This window comes from Anomaloglossus baeobatrachus, chromosome 6, assembly GCF_048569485.1.
Source record: "Anomaloglossus baeobatrachus isolate aAnoBae1 chromosome 6, aAnoBae1.hap1, whole genome shotgun sequence".
In the NCBI taxonomy this organism is placed as follows: Eukaryota; Metazoa; Chordata; class Amphibia; order Anura; family Aromobatidae; genus Anomaloglossus; species Anomaloglossus baeobatrachus.
The window spans coordinates 538,099,093-538,120,208 of record NC_134358.1 but is presented as its reverse complement, the minus strand read 5'-3'; the positions used below and the strand labels follow the sequence as shown (position 1 = coordinate 538,120,208).

At 51.2% G+C, this 21,116-nt stretch overlaps 1 protein-coding gene across 1 annotated transcript in view; it reads right to left on the bottom strand.

Annotated features, from left to right (window-relative positions):
* Window positions 1-21,116, bottom strand: part of HACD1 (3-hydroxyacyl-CoA dehydratase 1) — a 94,502-nt gene that overhangs the window by 32,175 nt on the left and 41,211 nt on the right. The window contains exons 2-3 of the mRNA XM_075316815.1: window positions 5,171-5,288; window positions 1,951-1,969 (exon numbers count right to left, since the gene is read on the bottom strand). Of these exons, the coding sequence (XP_075172930.1) occupies window positions 1,951-1,969; window positions 5,171-5,288 (137 nt within the window). The remainder of the gene's footprint in view (window positions 1-1,950; window positions 1,970-5,170; window positions 5,289-21,116) is intronic.

Here is a 21,116-nt window from a genome sequence, read left to right as displayed (position 1 = left end):
ACGGATGAGCACTGCCGTGGTGGTCGGAGCCCTGCGGGACAGGCGGGGCATCGCTGCAGCGGCCTGGGCTTGGCGGGCCGCACCTAGCGTGGCTGCGGCCTCACTCAGCGTCGCCGCACCGGGCGCCTCCTCTGGGACCGCGGTCGTAGCAGCTAGGGTCGGGGCTCTTGTTCTAGCCGGGACAACACCGGACTCACCCATCGGGGTCTGAATCGTCGTCGCCGCTCGATCCGGCAGGCTCCGCGCGGCTCTCTCCTCATAGGTCCGGACCGCTGCAGCCTTCTCTAGAAGCTCCTTGCGTTCCTCATAGAGCCGTCGCATAATCCTGGCCTCCAGCTGATCACAGAAGAGGGCAAGCTCCCGGCACCACCAGGCAGCAGAGCCTGGTTCTGGGTATCCGCGTCTGGATTCCATTTCTGCTCTCCGCAGCAGCAGGTTTGTGGCTTCCCTTCTATCTCGCCGTTTCTGGACGCTTCCGCCCTCATAGCCGGCAAGGTCAGAACTCTGCAGGGGATCTCTGGGTAGCCACACCTCTTCGTGGGCGGTAACTTCTTCCAGCGCGGGCTGCTGTTGTTTTTCAGCGCGCTTTTCATGGTGGCAATATGGCGGCGCTTCCAATTTTTCAAGCGGACCGCCCAGGCACATGGTCACCTGTCTGAACAGGTCTAGTCCTTATCCTATTCGTGACGCCAGATGTGAAGCCCCGCAGGTGTTGTGTCGGTGCATACCTTCAGGGACTCCACGTAGCTGGTGCTGGTCACAGGTAGGGAATCTTCGGTTTTGATCGTGACGCCACTCTCAGTATTGCGGTCAGTGGGGACCGCCACTGCAGGTTAGGGGTGCCTGGGGCTGATGATATGTGCAGTCAGATGTAGTAGCCTCCTGAGAGTGAGGCAAGCCCCAGGGCCCGGTGTAGATGCGTAGTACTACAAGTCGCAGAATGACCACACAGGCAGAGTGTCTTTCAGGGTTTTTACTCACATTTGATGGCAGGGTGAGTAACCCGGGCGTAGCTGGGACGAACCAGGTGGAACCAGGTATCCTTCAGGCTGACTTTATGAGGGTGACTACTGACTCGCCTTCCTTAGCCCTTGGTGGTTTGGGGTAACCCCGACTTTGAGTCCCTATGGGGGTCACCCAGGGAAGATGCTCCAAGCCTCTCTCCCCTTCTTGTTTTGCCGTGTGCTTGTTCCCCGGACCAGGCCACTCCAGCCTCTTGCCTCCTATGACCTATGGGCCCTAACTTGTGGTTACGTGGCTGCGGCTTTTGTAGTGTTGTGGTGTGGGCTTTAAGAGCCCCACACCGGCAGGTTTAGCAGAAGAAAGTTGAATCTATCCCCGCTTCGGGATCTGCCGCCCGATTGGGCCTGGTGCTCTCTAGCAGTCTCCTTACTTCCCACTCCGTTGCACTCCCTAGCTGAAGCTGGCTTTCAGGCAGCACTCCTAGTTGACCGTTCTCCCCCGTCAATAGCCACTGCGCGGACGCTGTCAGATTGCACAGCTCCAGGGATCTGCTCCTCACTTGAGCTCCCTGGACTCTACACTGAACTGGCTCACTGCCCCTCCTCTCCTGTTCTTGCCTACGCCACCTAGCAACCAGACTCTCTTACCACACCCCTTGAGAGGAGATGGAGGCTCTACCCCCTCCACTATTCCAGTGAAGGTGAAGGCTTGCCCCCTCCTGGGATCCCCAGGGGTCCTCTCATGGGTACATGTGTGAGACCTGGTCACTATGCGCCTGTGTTCCACACCCCTGTCAGCCATCTGGATTACCTGTATTGTACTGTCCCCAGCATGGGTGCAGTACTCAGTGGTGCCTGACCAGGTCAGGGGCGCCACAGAGATAGGGGCGGTCGGAATAAAAGTTCTGTGGACACCTATCTAATGTGTTTGTCTCTGCTAAAGATACTTTTTTGGGGGATGTCACCTAATAGCAGAGAATATACTCACCAAGTGCGCAGTGAACCAACTGAAATAGAGAACAAAGAAATAATAGATTAGATCCGATAACACTCATAATACAATACAAAGCACATAAAATAAGACACTGGAGTCCTGCACAGTGCGCTGGAGTAAGATGGGCCCAATGTGGTGTTGTGCACCACCGCAAGAAATACTTCCGTCAGATATCAGATGCCACTTTTATGGCATAAATTATGATGATGTTTCAGGCTGCGGTCAGTCACGCTTCCTCCCTAAGCAGTTTTGCCCACTTTTCCAACCACTGACTGTCATGGCAGCATCAAACGCTGTTCACATTGCAGATTCTGACACTCTGCTCGATAGTTTCACTTGTGTTTCTTATCTACATAGGCAGACTTGGTTGTCCACCTGATGTGTGCTCATTCATAGACAGGCTAGTAAGAGTTAACTTCTGCTAGTCTGCTTGTCAGGCTTCTGTGATCACATGTTGTAAGTAAGCCTATCACATCTGCTCCTCCCATACTTAGGTTGGAGGAGATCTTCCACTCACGCCGACTATAGTTTCTACTATGTTGGTGTGTGTGCCGTGGTGTCCCGGATTTGCTGGAGACAGAGTCGCCTGTGCTTGGTGTTGCTGTGGAGTTTACCCATTGTCTTATTGTTTCCTGCCTGCTCTTGTTGTCCTTCTTATCTCTTATACTTCTGTGTGTGTGTGCTGTGTAACAGAGTTTTGGTTTCCCCTGTCTGTCTATTCGTGTAGGAAATCACACTCCTGTCCCAGCCCCCCCGGTAGAGGGTATAAGATCAGGGCTACTAAGGAGCAGGACCAGGAAGGAGACTCCAATATCCCCACCTTCAGGGGTATCTCTGTGAGTATGGATAGCTAGGGCTCTCCAGCCTGAGGGTCAGCCTAGGACCCCCGATTTCCTACTATGTCCATAGTCCCCCTATTGCTGTGTTATTATTCCCCTGTGGGAGTGATGACATGATTTCCAAGAGTTGGAATCACTGCCAGCTCCCAGAAATCTTGTGCCCGGCTCATTTTGGCAGCGTCAGTGCACCTCAAAAGCCAGGTGGCTTTATTAGGTGTACTGCGCATATTTCACCGAAAAGGACATAAATTCAAAGAGAAAAATAAAAAAAACTCACCAGAAAAAAGCCACCAGCCATCTCAGGTCAAAATGGCAATAGCACTCGCAGGATGCAGCCGGCCCACCATGATAAAGGTATAGGTAACACAGGTGCGGAATACCGATGGAACAGCCACTCTCAACCTACCAAACCATGGTGGGGGTGGCTGCTGGTATTGAGCACGCACACTAATAGGGTTTTACATAGGGCACCAGTCACACAGGTATGCGCAATGCACAGTGTCCGGCTCACAGCTTATTGATCACGCCCTTCTATTAGATCAGGCGGGCTGCCCAGCACTATTAAAGTGCACTGAACGCACAGGACTGACACCCTGGAGGGCCTGGCTACATCCTGTGAAAATTGTGCAATGATGGAATACGATAATAAATGTGAGGTATTGGTCCATATTTTGGGCAAAATACATAAGCTCGTAACCCAAACGTCAAGGGTCCTCACGCTTATGAGTCCCTACACTGTATTCAAAAATATTTCACCGAAAAGGACATAAATTCAAGGAGAAAAATCAAAAAAACTCACGAAAAAAGCCGCCAGCCAACTCTGGTCAAAATGGCAATAGCACACGCAGGATGCAGCCGGCCCACCACGATAAAGGTATAGGTAACACAGGTGCGGAATACCGATGGAACAGCCACTCTCAACCTACCAAATCATTGTGGGGGTGGCTGCTGGTATTGAGCACGCACACTAAGAGGGTGTCAGTCCGGTGCGTTCAGTGCGTGCTCAATACCAGCAGCCACCCCACCATAATTTGGTAGGCTGAGAGTGGCTGTTCCATCGGTATTCCGCACCTGTGTTACCTATACCTTTATTATGGTGAGTGTACTGCGCATGACCAGAACTTCGGAAGATATCTCGTATACACGTCTTCTGAACATCCAGTTGTGTGCACTGCGCCTAATGAAGGCGGGAAGCGTACACCAGGCCCTGACCTCAACCCCTTCCAATACTTATGGGACAAAATAATACACTGATTATGGCATTTCATACCTATTTACAGATACCTCCAAAATCTTGTAGAAAGACTCCCCGGAAAAGTAGAAGCTGCAAAAGGATGCCCAACTCTATAATAAGGCTGAATTTACATGTCTGTGTACGGACTGCGGGTCTCCTGACCTTAAATAACAGCCTAGGCGTATGGGATCCACAGTAAAGCCTGCTTTACACCTTACGATTGTGCATACGATATCGTATGCGATCGTACCGGTCCCCATCGTATGTGCGGCACGTTCAATTTGTTGAACGTGTCGCACAAACGATTAATTGCCGTCACACGTACTTACCCTAACATACGACCTGGATGTGGGCGGCGAACATCCACTTCCTGGAGTGGGAGGGACGTTCGGCGTCACCGCGACGTCATGCAGCAGCCGGCCAATAGAAGCAGAGGGGCGGAGCTGAGCGGGACGTAAACATCCCGCCCACCTCCTTCCTTCCTCATTGCCGGCGGGAGCCACGGGACGCAGGTAAGCTGTGTTCATCGTTCCTGGGGTGTCACACACAGCAATGTGCGCTACCCCGGGTACAATGAACAACCTGACGTTCAATTTTTAGTAATTGAACGACGTGTGTGCGATGAACGTTTTAACGCTCAATCGCACGGAGGTTTCACACGCTACAATATTACTAACGATATGTGTGCGTCACTTACGACGTGACCCCGCCGACACATCGTAAGATACATTGTAGCGTGTAAAGCCAGATTTAGTGCGGGGGTTGGGGTCCGTACATGTGAATTCAGCCTGCTTCTCATAATATTGAAATGGGAAGTCCAACAAACTCACATAAACGCATTGCTCAGGTGTAAATGTTCTGCCGTAACTCATTCACAAAATCTGTCCGCAGAATATGATGATTTTGTTGTGGATTTACCCCATGTGGTATCCATGCTACATTGAATGGCAGCTGGAATGTTAGATTCTGCACAACATCTCAAGGTGGATTAAATCTGCACCTTATTAATGAGATTTGTACAATTTAACCAACCTGCCGGGTACCGTTATCCTCTGTGGATTTAACCTGTGCATATTTGCAGGTAAAATCCACAGCAATGGACATCGACACTCAATACACAAAGGAAAAGAAAGCAATTTACCTCAAGTAAAGCAAATGTCTGGAAAAATTTAAGTGTCTTCTGAATACTCTTGTACAGCCCCTTGTGTGTTCCTTTTTCAATGTAGAAGCGACACATAGCGATGGCCAGGACCAGCCACCTGCAAACATTGAAGTTTCACAAAATTACATTTTTACAATGTTTATGCTTATGTTTCTACATAGTGTTACAGGATCCTAAAGATCAGCAATGTATCAACACTGTGGACAAAATCGATCCCTAGAAGTGATGAGCGGGCACTACCATGCTCAGTACTCGTAACTAGTGATGATCGGGCACTACCATGCTCAGTACTCGTAACTAGTGATGAGCGGGCACTACTATGCTCAGGTGCTCAGTACTTGTAACTAGTGATGAGCGAGCTCTACCATGCTCGGGTGCTCAGTACTCGTAACTAGTGATGAGCGGGCACTACCATGCTCAGGTGCTCAGTACTCGTAACTAGTGATGAGCGAGCTCTACCATGCTCGGGTGCTCAGTACTCGTAACTAGTGATGAGCGGGCACTATCATGCTCGGGTGCTCAGTACTCGTAACTAGTGATGAGCGGGCACTACTATGCTCAGGTGCTCAGTACTCGTAACTAGTAATGAGTGGGCACTACCATGCTCGGGTGCTCAGTACTGGTAACTAGTGATGAGTGGGCACTACCATGCTCAGGTGCTCTGTACTTGTAACTAGTGATGAGCGAGCTCTACCATGCTCGGGTGCTCAGTACTCGTAACTAGTGATGAGCGGGCACTACCATGCTCAGGTGCTCAGTACTCGTAACTAGTGATGAGCGAGCTCTACCATGCTCGGGTGCTCGGTACTTGTAACTAGTGATGAGCGGGCACTACCATGCTCGGGTGCTCAGTACTCGTAACTAGTAATGAGTGGGCACTACCATGCTCAGGTGCTCAGTACTCGTAACTAGTGATGAGCGGGCACTACCATGCTCGGGTGCTCAGTACTCGTAACTAGTGATGAGCGGGCACTACCATGCTCGGGTGCTCAGTACTCGTAACTAGTAATGAGTGGGCACTACCATGCTCTGGTGCTCAGTACTCGTAACTAGTGATGAGCGGGCACTACCATGCTCAGGTGCTCAGTATTCAGCAGGACAACAATTCTAAGCATACAGCGAGATTGGAGAAGAAATGGTTCAATCACAATGAAGTAGAGGAGCTGGATTGTCCCCACAGTGCCCAGACCTCAACCCAATTGAACACTTGTGGGTAGAGTTGAAGAAAAGCTGTATACTATATATACCCAAATGAGCTGACCAGTATGCAGTAACATTGGGAATGTGTAGAAGAGACCTGGGATTAGATTTCGGTCGAGACCTTCTTGAATCTGATCGACAACAGAGGGATTCAGGCAGTGTTGAAAGCCAACGGTGGATTTACAAAATACTAACAAAATTATAAAAAATTTGAACTTGGATTTTTAAGAGCAAAACAGTAACAATGCAGTGACCTGACAAGAATCTGCATAACTAATCATATGCTAAATAGCTGGAAGTCATATTAATGTGTGAGATAGCCAAGAAGATTGTCTATATAATGAAGGTCGTTTCACACTCAGAGCTGTAATGGATAGTGAGATATGGAGCCTGAAAGTCAAAAGCTCAAACATTGTTGTTACGCTTTTGCTTGTCTGTATAATGGTACAGTAATTCAAACTCTATCATTCTTCATACAGGAATTTGAAAAACTTTCAAGTGATCAAATTGTGCCAAGATTACCTGAGACGTTCCATACTTGCCAATGATTAGAATGCCAAATTGGACATGTAAGCTGTCCCCGGGAACACTCTCGAAATTACCGCTATTGTGGTTTCCTTAGCTCTGTTCCTTTCTGCTCTGAATTCTGAGATTTTTCAGCAAAATGCGGACTGTTGTAAACAAATATTAAAAGGGATTATCTATCACTGGAAAAGCCCTTATTAAAGTCCCTGGAATGGGAGAGGAAAAAAATGGGATATTGATTTTCGGGACTGGCGCCACTGATCCATATTCAGTGCTGCTTTCCTCTCTGGATGGAAAGACAAAGCTAACTATACAGTGGCGGCGCCGGTCCGGTTAATGTGACACTTTTTTTTTTAAATCAATTCCTTCTTTTTGCCCAATTAACATAAAAATAATAAAATATTATTTGTTTTTAGCTGAAAAAAAAATTACATTTTCATTTATCCAGAGGAGGCAAAATAATAACTAATGTTCTAACAACTTGTCCAGCTCGTCTGCATCTTAATTAACAGCTACATTGGAAGGGTGTGCCAAGCAGGGCATCAGATGTCTACAATACGATGCCAAGAAGACATGGCAATGCCACTCCACAGCTGAGTATTGGGTGGTCAGAAACACAAATCCATATTTTGCTATTTCAAAGTTCTATATTTACGCTGATTAATAGCAAAATAAAGGTCATTAAGGTCCGAGCATTTTTTTTTCCCTAATAAAGAACTACGAATCTCCTACATAGACAAAGGGTTACATAATAAAAAATTATTCTGCCTGCAACCACCACTAGAGGGAGCTGAGGAGCTGTTTTAGGAAAATTAGACTCCGACCGTTCTCCAGATTATAGAAATTTGTGAATCATAATCTGGGACTCAGGTCTCTGCAGAAGAACAGGGGGATTTACTGACCCAAAGCTATTTTTTTTAATTTCACAAAAGGTATTACAGTATTAATTATACACAAAACACATCTATAATTTTCCAGACACCTGGAAACTTGTATTTTTCTGATACACTGACATTGCCCAATATATGATAATATTAATTTTATATATATATATATATATATATATATATATATATATATATATATACAAAAAAGAATGAAACCAGGGATTCCCAGCTGGTCTCCCAAGCCGATACTTGCCTGATTTCAAACTGGACTCCCAATGTGAATAGGTGCATATCTGTTCATGATACAATATATGAAAAAAAAAAAACAAAAACAGTCGCACCCTGCAATAACACAGTAATGCACTACCTAATAAATAAATTGGAGGTATTAAGAATATTAAAATGCATTATAATATTAGCCCCGTGAAGTGGCGCTGGGCTCATATTATAATGCATGTTAATATTCGAAATACCTCCAATTTAGTATTACTTAGTTATTGCAGAGTGCGACTGTTTTTTTTATTTTTTCATATATATATATATATATATATATATATATATATATATATACTACTGCTCTACGTGCAACCAAAATTCAATTTTCTGTCCAAAGGTAACTATCACATACCAGTTTTTCCTAATCGGGGTGTCACGGCATATTGAGGTGCCACATTGATAGCATTGTGCCACCAGCATCATTCAACAGGAGCGTGAGCAGAATATTGGGTCACAAAGGAGGGTTTTTTGTTTTATTACCAAGGGGCAGTGTATATTTATTCAGGTTGGGGACAAAGTGTTTAGTTTTGGGTTTTTTTATATTCAGGGAGCACAATATTTGATTATTTGATTTATTTGGTAAGGGGTGCCCAGAGGTAAATAGACAGTTTTCTTAAAACAATTGTGTAGTCTGAGTGCAGTTATCTACACAATTAAGGACTCATTTGCACGTTTGATTTTCGCATATGAGTGCTGGTTTTGATAGATAGTACTTGCCCCTGTGATAGTCTATGGCGCTATTCACATTTCCGTTGTCATGCCTCAGGATTTGATCTGTTAATCCTCCATGCTGTGATCTGTTTCCCTCTCCACTGAGCCACAGTCAGGCTGGAAGCACATCTATGCGAGTAAAATCGGTCCGACTGGGCTGAAAAAAACTCGGCTGATTTTAGTTCACGTTAGGTGCGAGTGCAACGCAAGTGCGATGCTATTTCTGAATAAATTAATGATTTTACTAGCGTGTGTAATGCGTGTGTAATGCGTATTTTTTACTATGTCATCTGCCATTCAGCGCTGCTACATGGCCGCTGACAGCAGACACAGACAGCCATGTAGCAGAGCTGAATGGCAGATGACAGCAGACACAGACAGAGCCGCACTGTCAGAATGAACTCTGGTGAACTTCACCCGATTTCATTGTCATGCTGCGGCTCTGTCTGTGCCGCGTCCTGATTAGCGGTCACCAGTGAAGGGTTCACCGGTGACCACTAATCCCCCGAGTGACTGAAGTTAGCAGCCCTCTCTCATACTCACCGATCCCCGGCGCCACGCTGCACGGCATTCACACTGCTCCGGCGGCTTTTACTATTTTGAAAAAGCCGGCCGCTCATTAAACAATCTCGTATTCCCTGCTTTCCCCGCCCACAGGCGCCTATGATTGGTTGCAGTGAGACACGCCCCCACACTGAGTGACAGGTGTCACACTGCACCCAATCACAGCAGCCGGTGGGCGGGTCTATACTGTGCAGTGAAATAAATAATTAAATAATTAAAAAAAATGGCGTGCGGTCCCCCCCCAATTTTAATACCAGCCAGATAAAGCCATACGGCTGAAGGCTGGTATTCTCAGGATGGGGAGCTCCACGTTATGGGGAGCCCCCCAGCCTAACAATATCAGCCAGCAGCCGCCCAGAATTGCCACATACATTATATGCGACAGTTCTGGGACTGTACCCGGCTCTTCCCGATTTGCCCTGGTGCGTTGGCAAATTGGGGTAATAAGGAGTTAATGGCAGCCCATAGCTGCCACTAAATCCTAGATTAATCATGTCAGGCGTCTATGAGACACCCTCCATGATTAATCTGTAAGTGACAGTAAATAAACACACACAACTGAAAAAATCCTTTATTAGAAATAAAAAACACAAACACATTCCCTCATTACCAATTTAATAAGCCCCAAAAAGCCCTCCATATCCGGCGTACTCCACGGACCTCCAGCGTCGCTTCCAGCATGAAGGTGACAGGAGCTGCAGAAGACACCGCCGCTCCGGTCACCTCCATGCAGCAACTGAGGTGAGTAGCGCGATCGGCTGAGCTGTCACTGTTGGAGGATCCAGTAGTGGCCGCGATTAACCTCAGTGACAGCTCAGCTGATCGCGCTACTCACCTCAGTTGCTGCTTGGAGGTGACCGGAGCGGCGGTGTCTTCTGCAGCTCCTGTCACCTTCATGCTGGAAGCGACGCTGGAGGTCCGTGGAGTACGCCGGATATGGAGGGCTTTTTGGGGCTTATTAAATTGGTAATGAGGGAATGTGTTTGTGTTTTTTATTTATAATAAAGGATTTTTTAGGGTGTGTGTGTTTATTTACTGTCACTTACAGATTAATCATGGAGGGTGTCTCATAGACGCTTGACATGATTAATCTAGGATTTAGTGGCAGCTATGGGCTGCCATTAACTCCTTATTACCCCGATTTGCCAACGCACCAGGGCAAATCGGGAAGAGCCGGGTACAGTCCCAGAACTGTCGCATATAATGTATGCGGCAATTCTGGGCGGCTGCTGACTGATATTGTTAGGCTGGGGGGCTCCCCATAACGTGGGGCTCCCCATCCTGAGAATACCAGCCTTCAGCCGTATGGCTTTATCTGGCTGGTATTAAAATTGGGGGGGACCGCACGCCATTTTTTTAAATTATTTATTTATTTATTTCACTGCACAGTATAGACCCGCCCACCGGCTGCTGTGATTGGGTGCAGTGTGACACCTGTCACTCAGCGTGGGGGCGTGTCTCACTGCAACCAATCATAGGCGCCTGTGGGCGGGGAAAGCAGGGAATACGAGATTGTTTAATGAGCGGCCGGCTTTTTCAAAATAGTAAAAGCCGCCGCAGCAGTGTGAATGCCGTGCAGCGCCGCGCCGGGGATCGGGGAACAGTGAGTATGAGAGAGGAGGGGAAAATGACCGACAGACTGTGAGAGAGGGACAGAGATAGTGACGGACCGACAGAGAGAGAATAGAGACCGATAAGGAGAGACCGACTGACAGAATAGTGATTGACAGACATTGGGAGACATCACTCGTTTCCAGTGTTTTAGGAAACATGCGAGAAATGTATTTAGAAAATCGGATGTCACTAGGATGGTGTGAGTGCCGTCCCGTGACATCCGATTTTTTACACGCTCCCATAGACTTGCATTGGAGAAACTCGCAGTAGAAACTCGCAAAAAAGCAGCATGCTGCGATTTTTTTCTCAGTCCGATTTGGACTGAGAAAAAAATCGCAGATGAGAGCTGAATCATTCACTAACATGTGTCCGATTCCAATGCGAGATTTTCTCGCATTGCTCTACTGCGAGAAACTCGCAAGTGAGAAGCAGCCCTCAGGTTCAGTCTCTGCCCAAGTACTGCTCATTTTTTGTTTGTCTTGCTTCCTTTTCTGCCAGCAGGTGTTTTCTATGCTGTAATTCAGTCTGCCCTATCACCTGGCGGGTGTAATTACTTAAAGCTTTTCCTGGCTTTTCTTTCCTACTAGTGATATATTGAAGTGGACTTAGTTTTGAATTACAGGAAAGTGCTATTCTCTGGCAGATTGTTTCCTATGTGGCTTAAATTGTTTTTTACGCAGCTCCTTCCCCCAGGTTCTTAAAGAGGAATGTGATACACTTGATGCCCAATCAAGAACCATCATCTTAGTCACCTAATTAAGCTTGTTTCAGTCTGTGCAGGGGCCTTTAGGGGCTGGGTAACTGAGACCTCTAGTTTGTACAAGAGTTGGGCGGGTCAGGTGTAGTTGTATTGAGTTAAACCCTATTTTATTTTACTTTCCCACATGTGCACTATTGTGCACATAACATCCATGATTTTTTGTGGATCATGCGGTACACAGAATTTCACTGAGATATGTCCAATTTTGATTCGAGTGTTGGCTCAAAATGGGCAATGCAAGTCTATGGGTGGCTTTACACGCTACGATTTCGCTACAGCGATCTCGTTGGGGTCACGGATTTTGTGACGCACATCCGGTCGCTGTAGCGATCTCGCTGTGTGTGACTCCTAGGAGCGATTTTGGATCATTGCAAAAACGTCCAAAATCGCTCCTCGTTGACATGGGGGTCCTCTCCCAATTATTGCTGATGTCGCTGGGGCGAAGTTGATCCTCGTTCCTGCGGCAGCACACATCGCTACGTGTGACGCCGCAGGAACGAGGAACATCTCCTTACCTGCCGCAGGCCGCAATGCAGAAGGAAGGAGGTGGGCGGGATGTTCGTCCCTCTCATCTCCGCCCCTCCGCTTTGATTGGGCGGCCGCTTAGTGACGTCACTGTGACGCAAAATGGACCGCCCCCTTAGAAAGGAGGCGGTACGCTGGTCACAGCGATGTCTCTGTGCAGGTAAGTGCGTGTGACTAGTCCGCGCGATTTTGTGCGCGACGGGCAGTGATATGCCCGTCTCGCACAAACGATGGGGGTGTGTCGCATTCTAGCGATATCGGCCCGCTTATGAGTCCATCAATGAAAATCGAACGATGGCAGAATATTCTAGGCAGAAACTTTCTATAGTATATAAGATGTCCCAAAGTAATCAAACATTAATTGTGGGAAAAAAATAAAAATGGTTCTCACCTACCAGGCTAGTGTCGCTCCTCTGTAATCCCCACTGTTTCCCCTTTCAAATCCTAGTTTACTGTTCTCAGGTGACCAATGTGGTGAGTATTATTATTTTTTTTGTGCCGTGAACTCATTAATCTCTTATAAAATAATAGATAAGTTATTTAGTCAGCTATAACTTGACTGTGACAATAGACTAACTAATAATAGTATCTCTGGCACGCCAGATGCCCTTTTAGGCCCTTTTTACATTGCGTTCAACTCTACGCTCAGTGGTCCCACTGGGGCTTCTGACTCGCCCACCCCAGGGCTATGGGACACCCGGTGCCGGGCCGGACTAGTCCGGTGGTAGTCAGTGGTGGCTGGGCCCGGCTCCGTGGCCCTGGTGGGTGTCAGTAGACTATGTGGCTTGCTGAATAAAGGTTATGTTCGTGACGCCACCTGTGGTATGCGGCTATTAAGCCGCCGCTGCTGTGTGAGGCCTCCGGGGTGATGATATAGCAGCAATGGTGGTACTGCTCCCCACAGGTGGAGCAATGCCCCAGGGCACAGTTGGTGCTTGTGAATGTCTATGCAGCTGTAATAACAAAGACCACTCCAAGGGGTGCAATTCAAGTTCTTTACTCACACTTCTTGTCACAGCTGTAGGGACCCTTGGACTGCTGGGACCACTGTCGGGGACCTCCGCCGTTTCTGGGTGATTCAGAGAGTAAAAGCCGGTACCCTTCCCTTAGTGTCTCTTTCTTCTGCTGTCTTCCTTAGCCCTTTTCTGGAAGTCTGCTATGGGTTCTGGCCCTGGGAGTCTACAACCTTCCCTGAGCCTCGGTTTTTACTGTCTGGAGATGATTTTGCACTCCTCCAGTCTCTAGGGACCGTCCCCTGTTGCAGCTTGATCCCTCCACCGATGTTATTGTGGTGTGGCGCCCCTGACCTGGTCAGGCACCACTGAGTACTGCACCCATGCTGGGGACAGTACAATACAGGTAATCCAGAAGGCTGACCGAGGTGTGACTACACAGGCGCATAGTGATCAGGTCTCACACATGTACCTTTGAGAGGACCCCTGGGGATCCCAGGAGGGGGCAAAGCCTTCACCTCCACTGGAATAGTGGAGGGGGGTAAAAACGCCTCCATCTCCACTCAAGGGGTGTGGTGGAGAGCCTGGTTGCTAGGTGGCGTAGGCAAGAACAGGAGAGGAGGAGCAGTGAGCCGGTTTAGTGCAGAGTCCAGGGAGCTCAGAGAAGAGCAGACCCCTGGGGCTGTTGCAGTCTAACAGCGCCCGCGCAGTGGCTACCGACGGGGGAGAACGGTCACCTAGGAGTGCTACCCGAAATCCATCTTCAGCTAAAGAGAGAGCACGGAGTGGGAAGTAAGGAGACTGCTAGGGAGTACCAGGCCCAAACGGGCGGCAGATCCCGGAGCGGGGATAGATCCACCTTTCCTTGCTAAACCTGCCGGTGTGGGGCCCTCAAAGCCCACACCACAACACCCAAAAGCCGCAGCAACGTAGCCACAGTTAGGGCCCATAGTTCACAGGAGGCAAGCAGCTGGAGTGATCTGGTCCAGGCGACAAGCAAACGGCAACCAAACGAGGGGAGCAGTTACTTCCCTGGGCGACCCCCATAGGGACTAAAAGTCGGGGTTACCCCAAACCACCAAGGGCTAAGGAAGGCGAGTCGGTAGCACCCTCATCAGTCAGCCTGAAGGACACCTGGTTCCAGCCTGGTTCATCCCAGCTACGCCCGGGTTACTCACCCTGCCATCAACTGTGAGTAAAACCCCTGAAAGACATCCTGATTGTGTGGAGTTATTCTGCGCCTTGTGGTTCTACACACCTACACAGGGCCCTGGGGCTTGCCTCACTCTCAGGAGGCCACTACAACTGACTGCACCCACCATCAGCCCCAGGCATCCCTTAACCTGCAGTGGCGGTCCCCACTGACCGCAATTCTGAGAGTGGCGTCACGACAATCCTGAAAGAAGATCTCCTACCTGTGACCAGACTGTTCCATCCAAGTGGAGTCCCTGAAGGTAATGCACCGACACTGCACATGCGGGGCTTCACATCTGGCGTCACGAACAGGATAAGCACTAGACCTGTTCAGACAGGTGACCATGTGCCTGGGCGGTCCGCTTGAAAAATTGGAAGCGCCGCCATATTGCCACCATGAAAAAGCGCGCTGAAAGACAACAGCAGCCCGCGCTGGGAGAAGTTACCGCCCACGAAGAGGTGTGGCTACCCAGAGAGCCCCTGCAGAGTCTTGACCTCGCCAGCGAAGGGAGCGGAAGCGTTCAGAGACGTCGGGACAGAAAGGGAGCCAGAAGTCTGCTGCTAGAGGAGATGGCGTCTGAACACAGAGACCCAGAGCCAGGCTCCACTGCCTGGTGGTGTCGGGAGCTTGCCGAGTTCTGCGATCAACTGGAGGCCAGGGGTCGGAAGGCAGATCAGAGAGGGACGTGCGGGGTTTCTGGAAATGACCGCGGCGGTTCAGGCCTATGAGGGGAGAGCCGCGCGCCGAGTGCCAGACCGGGCGGTGGACGACTCAGACCCCGATGCTGCCAACGATGGGTGAGTCCAGTGTTGCCCCCTGCCAGCGCGAGTGCCCCGATCCCTGCTGCCATGCCCGCGGTCCCTGAAGAGGCGTCCGGCGCGGCGACGCTGAAGCAGGCCGCAGCCACGCCAGGTGCAGCCCGCCAAGCCCAGGCCGCCGCAGCGATGCCCTGCTCGGCCCACCGAGACCCGGTCCCTGCAGCAACGCCCAGTCCGGCCCGCAAAGATCCGGCTGCCACCGCGACCCTCATCCATGCCGCGGGTGTGACGCTGACCCAGGCCGCCGCCTTGCTAGGCCCGGCCCGCCAAGACCCCCACCGCAGCAGCGACGCTCATCCACGCCGCAGGCGAGGTGCTGAACCAGGCCGCAGCCACGCCAGGTGCGGCCCGCCAAGCTCCGGTCGCTGCAGCGACGCCCAGCCCAGCCTGCACAGATCCCATCGCAGCTGCGACGCCAATTCAGGGCCGCCGCCATGCAGGGCGCGGCCCGCCAAGACCAGGCCGCCGCCATACAGGGCGCGGCCCGCCAAGACAAGACAGACGTACCATTGTTTACCCCGGCCTGCAAGGCCAGAGCAGACACCGCTCCCCAGTCTAAAGAAGTCCCTGCTAGGAAGTCCCTGATAGGTGCGGACCCCGAATACTGGAGACTGAAGGCTGACCTGGAGGCCAAGTTCCCACAGGAGATGGTGGACCGGTATCTGCTCCCTCCGCATACCCCCAAGGCGACTCCTGCAGCGACCACGCCAAAGAGTCCCCCGCCCGGGGCCTGCTGATGAAAGTCCATCCCCAGCACTGCCACGACAGGAGTGTTCAGAAGAACTAAGGGGGAGGGGAGGCCAGGAAGCTGAGGAGCTGACCCCGGAACCATCAGCAGTGGATCCATACCCAGAGCCAGAGATGTTGCCATATTCTCGCTGGGATGAAGAGGAAGATCTGCCCAAAAGCCTCACCTGGGAGCTTGTAAGCTGTACCCCGCAGAATCCAGTCCGCAAGACACGGCGCCGTAGCAGATCCAAGTTCACCCCTGCACCACCGTCTCCAGAACAGAAAGATGAAATAACGGCCAGAGACTTAGAGGAGAAGCGGTTCCTGAGAAGGGCCAAAGCCCAGGTCAGAGGACCCCTTTGTCGAGGAGTAGTAGAAGATTTCAGCCTAAAATCAGGATACGGCTTTATAATTGCACCTGGTATGAAGGACGGCATTTTTGTCAATAGAAGAGACGTTAGAGCTCATCTGCCCAGAGGACATCCTGGAAGGAACCTAAGGATGGGAGACACAGTGCAATTTACAATGCATCAAGGAGAAAGAGGCTGGTATGCCCTAGATGTTACGCCATGTCCTAAAGAAAAAGAAACAGACACAGAGGAAGAAAGAAAAGACAGAGATAGAGAAAGAACAGACAAAGAACCCACTGATGAGACCACTACGGACGATGAAAGAGATCGAGAAACCAACAGGTGCCGCAGCCCTACAGGCCCAAGCCCTGGTATGGAGGAGTAGAGGAAAGTAAAGTAAGAAGAGAAGTTACTGTTTGATCAGTTTGAAGTTTTGCAACGTTACTGTTTAAGAGATGTGCCCCACATAAACTAATGTGAGAAATGAACCTTAAGGCTATGAACTGGCTATAGCCACAAACTCTCGCAGTGTAAATAGTTACACCAGAGGGTACCACCACCAGAGCCAGCCTGTTTAGGGGCTTGGCTCGTCTGCAACCAGGGAGCACGTCCATTATGGGGCCTTGGCTTACCTGCAACCAGAGAGCATGCCTGTTTATGGGGCCTGGCTCTCCACCACAAAGAGGGTACCTGGTCAGCACCAACTGTGGAGGCCGCCTCTACATCCTGCCAGAAGAGGCTGAAGGCGCGGATCCACCAGGCCAGGTATACCCTGAAACCACCAGACCCTGAAAGCCGCCTCTACATCCTGCCAGAAGTGGCTGAAGGCGCGGCCAACGGGAGAGGCAGATTGGAGGAAAGGTCTGGGGAAGTAGATGGCCCAGATCTGGTTACCAAAAGGACCGGTGACCTGCCTCCTGAAAGGGTTTGGGTGGGTTAACGGACTTGTGGGTGGAGGGTGGTGATGTATGGTACCTGGTGGTTTTAAATGTTTTACCATGTTTTAATGTTTTATGCATTTTAAAATGTTGTCTTGCAGCCCGAGGACGTGCTGGTGATAACTAAGGGGGAATGTGGCGCCCCTGACCTGGTCAGGCACCACTGAGTACTGCACCCATGCTGGGGACAGTACAATACAGGTAATCCAGAAGGCTGACCGAGGTGTGACTACACAGGCGCATAGTGATCAGGTCTCACACATGTACCTTTGAGAGGACCCCTGGGGATCCCAGGAGGGGGCAAAGCCTTCACCTCCACTGGAATAGTGGAGGGGGTAAAACGCCTCCATCTCCACTCAAGGGGTGTGGTGGAGAGCCTGGTTGCTAGGTGGCGTAGGCAAGAACAGGAGAGGAGGAGCAGTGAGCCGGTTTAGTGCAGAGTCCAGGGAGCTCAGAGAAGAGCAGACCCCTGGGGCTGTTGCAGTCTAACAGCGCCCGCGCAGTGGCTACCGACGGGGGAGAACGGTCACCTAGGAGTGCTACCCGAAATCCATCTTCAGCTAAAGAGAGAGCACGGAGTGGGAAGTAAGGAGACTGCTAGGGAGTACCAGGCCCAAACGGGCGGCAGATCCCGGAGCGGGGATAGATCCACCTTTCCTTGCTAAACCTGCCGGTGTGGGGCCCTCAAAGCCCAAACCACAACACCCAAAAGCCGCAGCAACGTAGCCACAGTTAGGGCCCATAGTTCACAGGAGGCAAGCAGCTGGAGTGATCTGGTCCAGGCGACAAGCAAACGGCAACCAAACGAGGGGAGCAGTTACTTCCCTGGGCGACCCCCATAGGGACTAAAAGTCGGGGTTACCCCAAACCACCAAGGGCTAAGGAAGGCGAGTCGGTAGTCACCCTCATCAGTCAGCCTGAAGGACACCTGGTTCCAGCCTGGTTCATCCCAGCTACGCCCGGGTTACTCACCCTGCCATCAACTGTGAGTAAAACCCCTGAAAGACATCCTGATTGTGTGGAGTTATTCTGCGCCTTGTGGTTCTACACACCTACACAGGGCCCTGGGGCTTGCCTCACTCTCAGGAGGCCACTACAACTGACTGCACCCACCATCAGCCCCAGGCATCCCTTAACCTGCAGTGGCGGTCCCCACTGACCGCAATTCTGAGAGTGGCGTCACGACAATCCTGAAAGAAGATCTCCTACCTGTGACCAGACTGTTCCATCCAAGTGGAGTCCCTGAAGGTAATGCACCGACACTGCACATGCGGGGCTTCACAGTGGAACAGGCCACCGTAGCCTACAACTACCCGTGGCGCCTCTAGGACCCCTTCTGTCTCCTACGTGGTGTCACCTGGACCTCTGTGTCCCAGGGTCTTCACCAGGAAGCGTCTCCTTCTGGTTCTCTGCTCCTGTCTGACTTGGAGCTTTCTTTCCTTCTTTCTTTCTTTCTTTTCTCCTCCTTGCCTGCCTCCAGCAGGCCTCCTCCTCCCTCCTTTCTCTCGTTCTTCTCCTCCAACTACATGCTCACTCTCTCACTCCCTGAGGTAGACTGACTAAACTTGACCTTCCTCTCTGTGTCTGCTCTCAGATGGCTCCTCCCACCTCCCCAGTTGCTAAGCTACCACCCTATGGGAGCAGGGATGGGTCTTACGGCCCCTCTCAGCATGCAGCATGGGAGGGTTGCCTGCCACTTTCCCTGGTCCCAGTATGTACCTAACAATGGGTGTAGTGTGGATTTACCAGGGGACCGGAGTTCACTCTCTTCCTCTCCCAGAATGGGGCATCACACCGCTGGATGGGGTGCAATGACTTGTGGCGACGGAAGCCTCAGGGGCGCCACACTTCCATCCAAACCCCCCGCAAAACGGGATTCGGACGTATGTGTCGACGGGGCCACTGACTGTAATGGGGCAGACGGAATCACAGTGTGCTCTGTCGTGCACCATTTTCGAGAGTGTACGATTTCTGGACGTGGACACCCAGATGTAGTAGACTGTGTCCGGGTGTCCTCCAGTAAGCGTAGACTTCCAAAAATAGTGCACGACAATGCACACGGTGACTCCGTCTGCACCATTATAGTCAGTGGCCCCATCAGTGCAAATGTCCGAATCCCATTTTGCAGGGGGTTCGGATGGAAACCCCAACAGGACCACTGAACGGAGATCAGAACACAATGTTAAAGCGGCCTTAAAGTTGAAGTGTCCCTCTGTAGTTGCTTATCTTATCATTCTAGCCATTGTACCCAGTTCTGCAGGTTGAATCTACCATTGTGATCTTTTCCCAAGGAAAACACTTCTTCGATTATTTCAAGACATGTCAGGACCACGGTCTGATCAGTGACATTCACCATCCTCAGTAGCACTTGTCTGGCATCTAGGACACATAAGGTTTGAGCTATAGCTCGCCCTTCTTAGTTTCGGGCTAGTGCCAATGGATGAGGATATTAATGCTGCGCCTCCTTCCATCATTGCATAGTAGAGCTTCTTTACACAGCCTGCTTGTGTGTCGCCCTGGGCAAGCCAGGGGACACAGGTCACAACACCACCACACCCCACACTCCAGGTAGGCACATCTGCTAACCAGAAATCCTTGTTGCCTTCCTCCAAGAGTCTGTTGATGCACACCAGGGGGTGGGCCAGGCGGTTGGCTCCGCCCACCAAGGAGCTCACAGCTCTGGAGGCAGGAAGTGTCAGGCAGTCTAGTCAGGGAGGAGGAAGTGGAAGGAGTGAGGAGTAGCCCAGGCAGGGGCTAGAGTAAACAACTAAGAAGTGAAAGTGGAGGAAAGAAAAGGAGTAAAGGAGGAAAGCAAGAAGTGGTGACAGAGCAGAGAGTGAGCAAGCCTGAGAGCCCAGCTTTGTGTAGGGCTAGAACAGCAAGGTCAGCGACGGCGGTGACTGTCCGGAGGGGGACCGTTTGGAAGTTCCTGGAAGGACCCCGTTGGCTGTGTGCCCGGTGGTCTGGAGCAGTGTTCCGAAAGACAGTCAGCACCAGGGCAGGGGCCTCTCGGACCCCGGCAAGGCTAGGAGTCGCCAAATTTGCCGAATCCGTCAGTGAAGGGGACGTAGATTCCCCCAACAACCAAGTCCCGATTGAAGGCAACAGTCCAACCTGTACAACAGAGGCACCACCACCGCCAGGGCACCAGTCTCTGAGGGCCAGCGCCTGCGGGCAAAGTGTAGTGCTCCTCCGGCCCAGCTTGAAGCCGGGGAGCGGGTTACCGGTGGGGACCCATCGCAACCATCCGTACATACAGGTGCAAGGAAGAGGGACATCACCGTCACCTACCGGGGAAGCAAAGCAGCCGTCTGTGGGACCGTCCTACCAGCCGTTTGGTTTACCGTACAAACTGTGTCCAAGTCTCAGGCTGAGTGAGTACCATAGTGCCGCAAGGCACAGCGCTGCCCCCGCGTCCCTGCGCCCACCAGGCCCTGCACCTCACAAGCCATCACCGGGCCCCGGGATCACCAACCCCTACCCACGGAGGGGCAACACAACACCTGGCTGCTCCCCATCACCATCCCCGGGATCCCCGCATTGAGCAGCGGTGGTGCTACACATCACCACAACCGTGGGTGGCGTCACGGACATTATCCCAACACCCCAAACAACCCCCCTTTCACTCACGGGCGAGGAGTGCCGCTCGAGAAACCCCGGGATCCGGCCTACGGCTCGAGCCACCACTGAGCAGCTGCCGGACCCGAGCAGAAGGGGTGAGCGCGGTGTGCTGACACCCTCCTCCCCGCCCGCGACAACTTGGCGTCACGAACAGGATCTTACCGCTCTGCCGTCTGGTAGAGGTGCGCCTTGTTACCGCCGGAGGTATCCGGCAGAAAAATTTCAGAAGCCGTCATCTTTGGCGCGAAAAGTTCCCGCT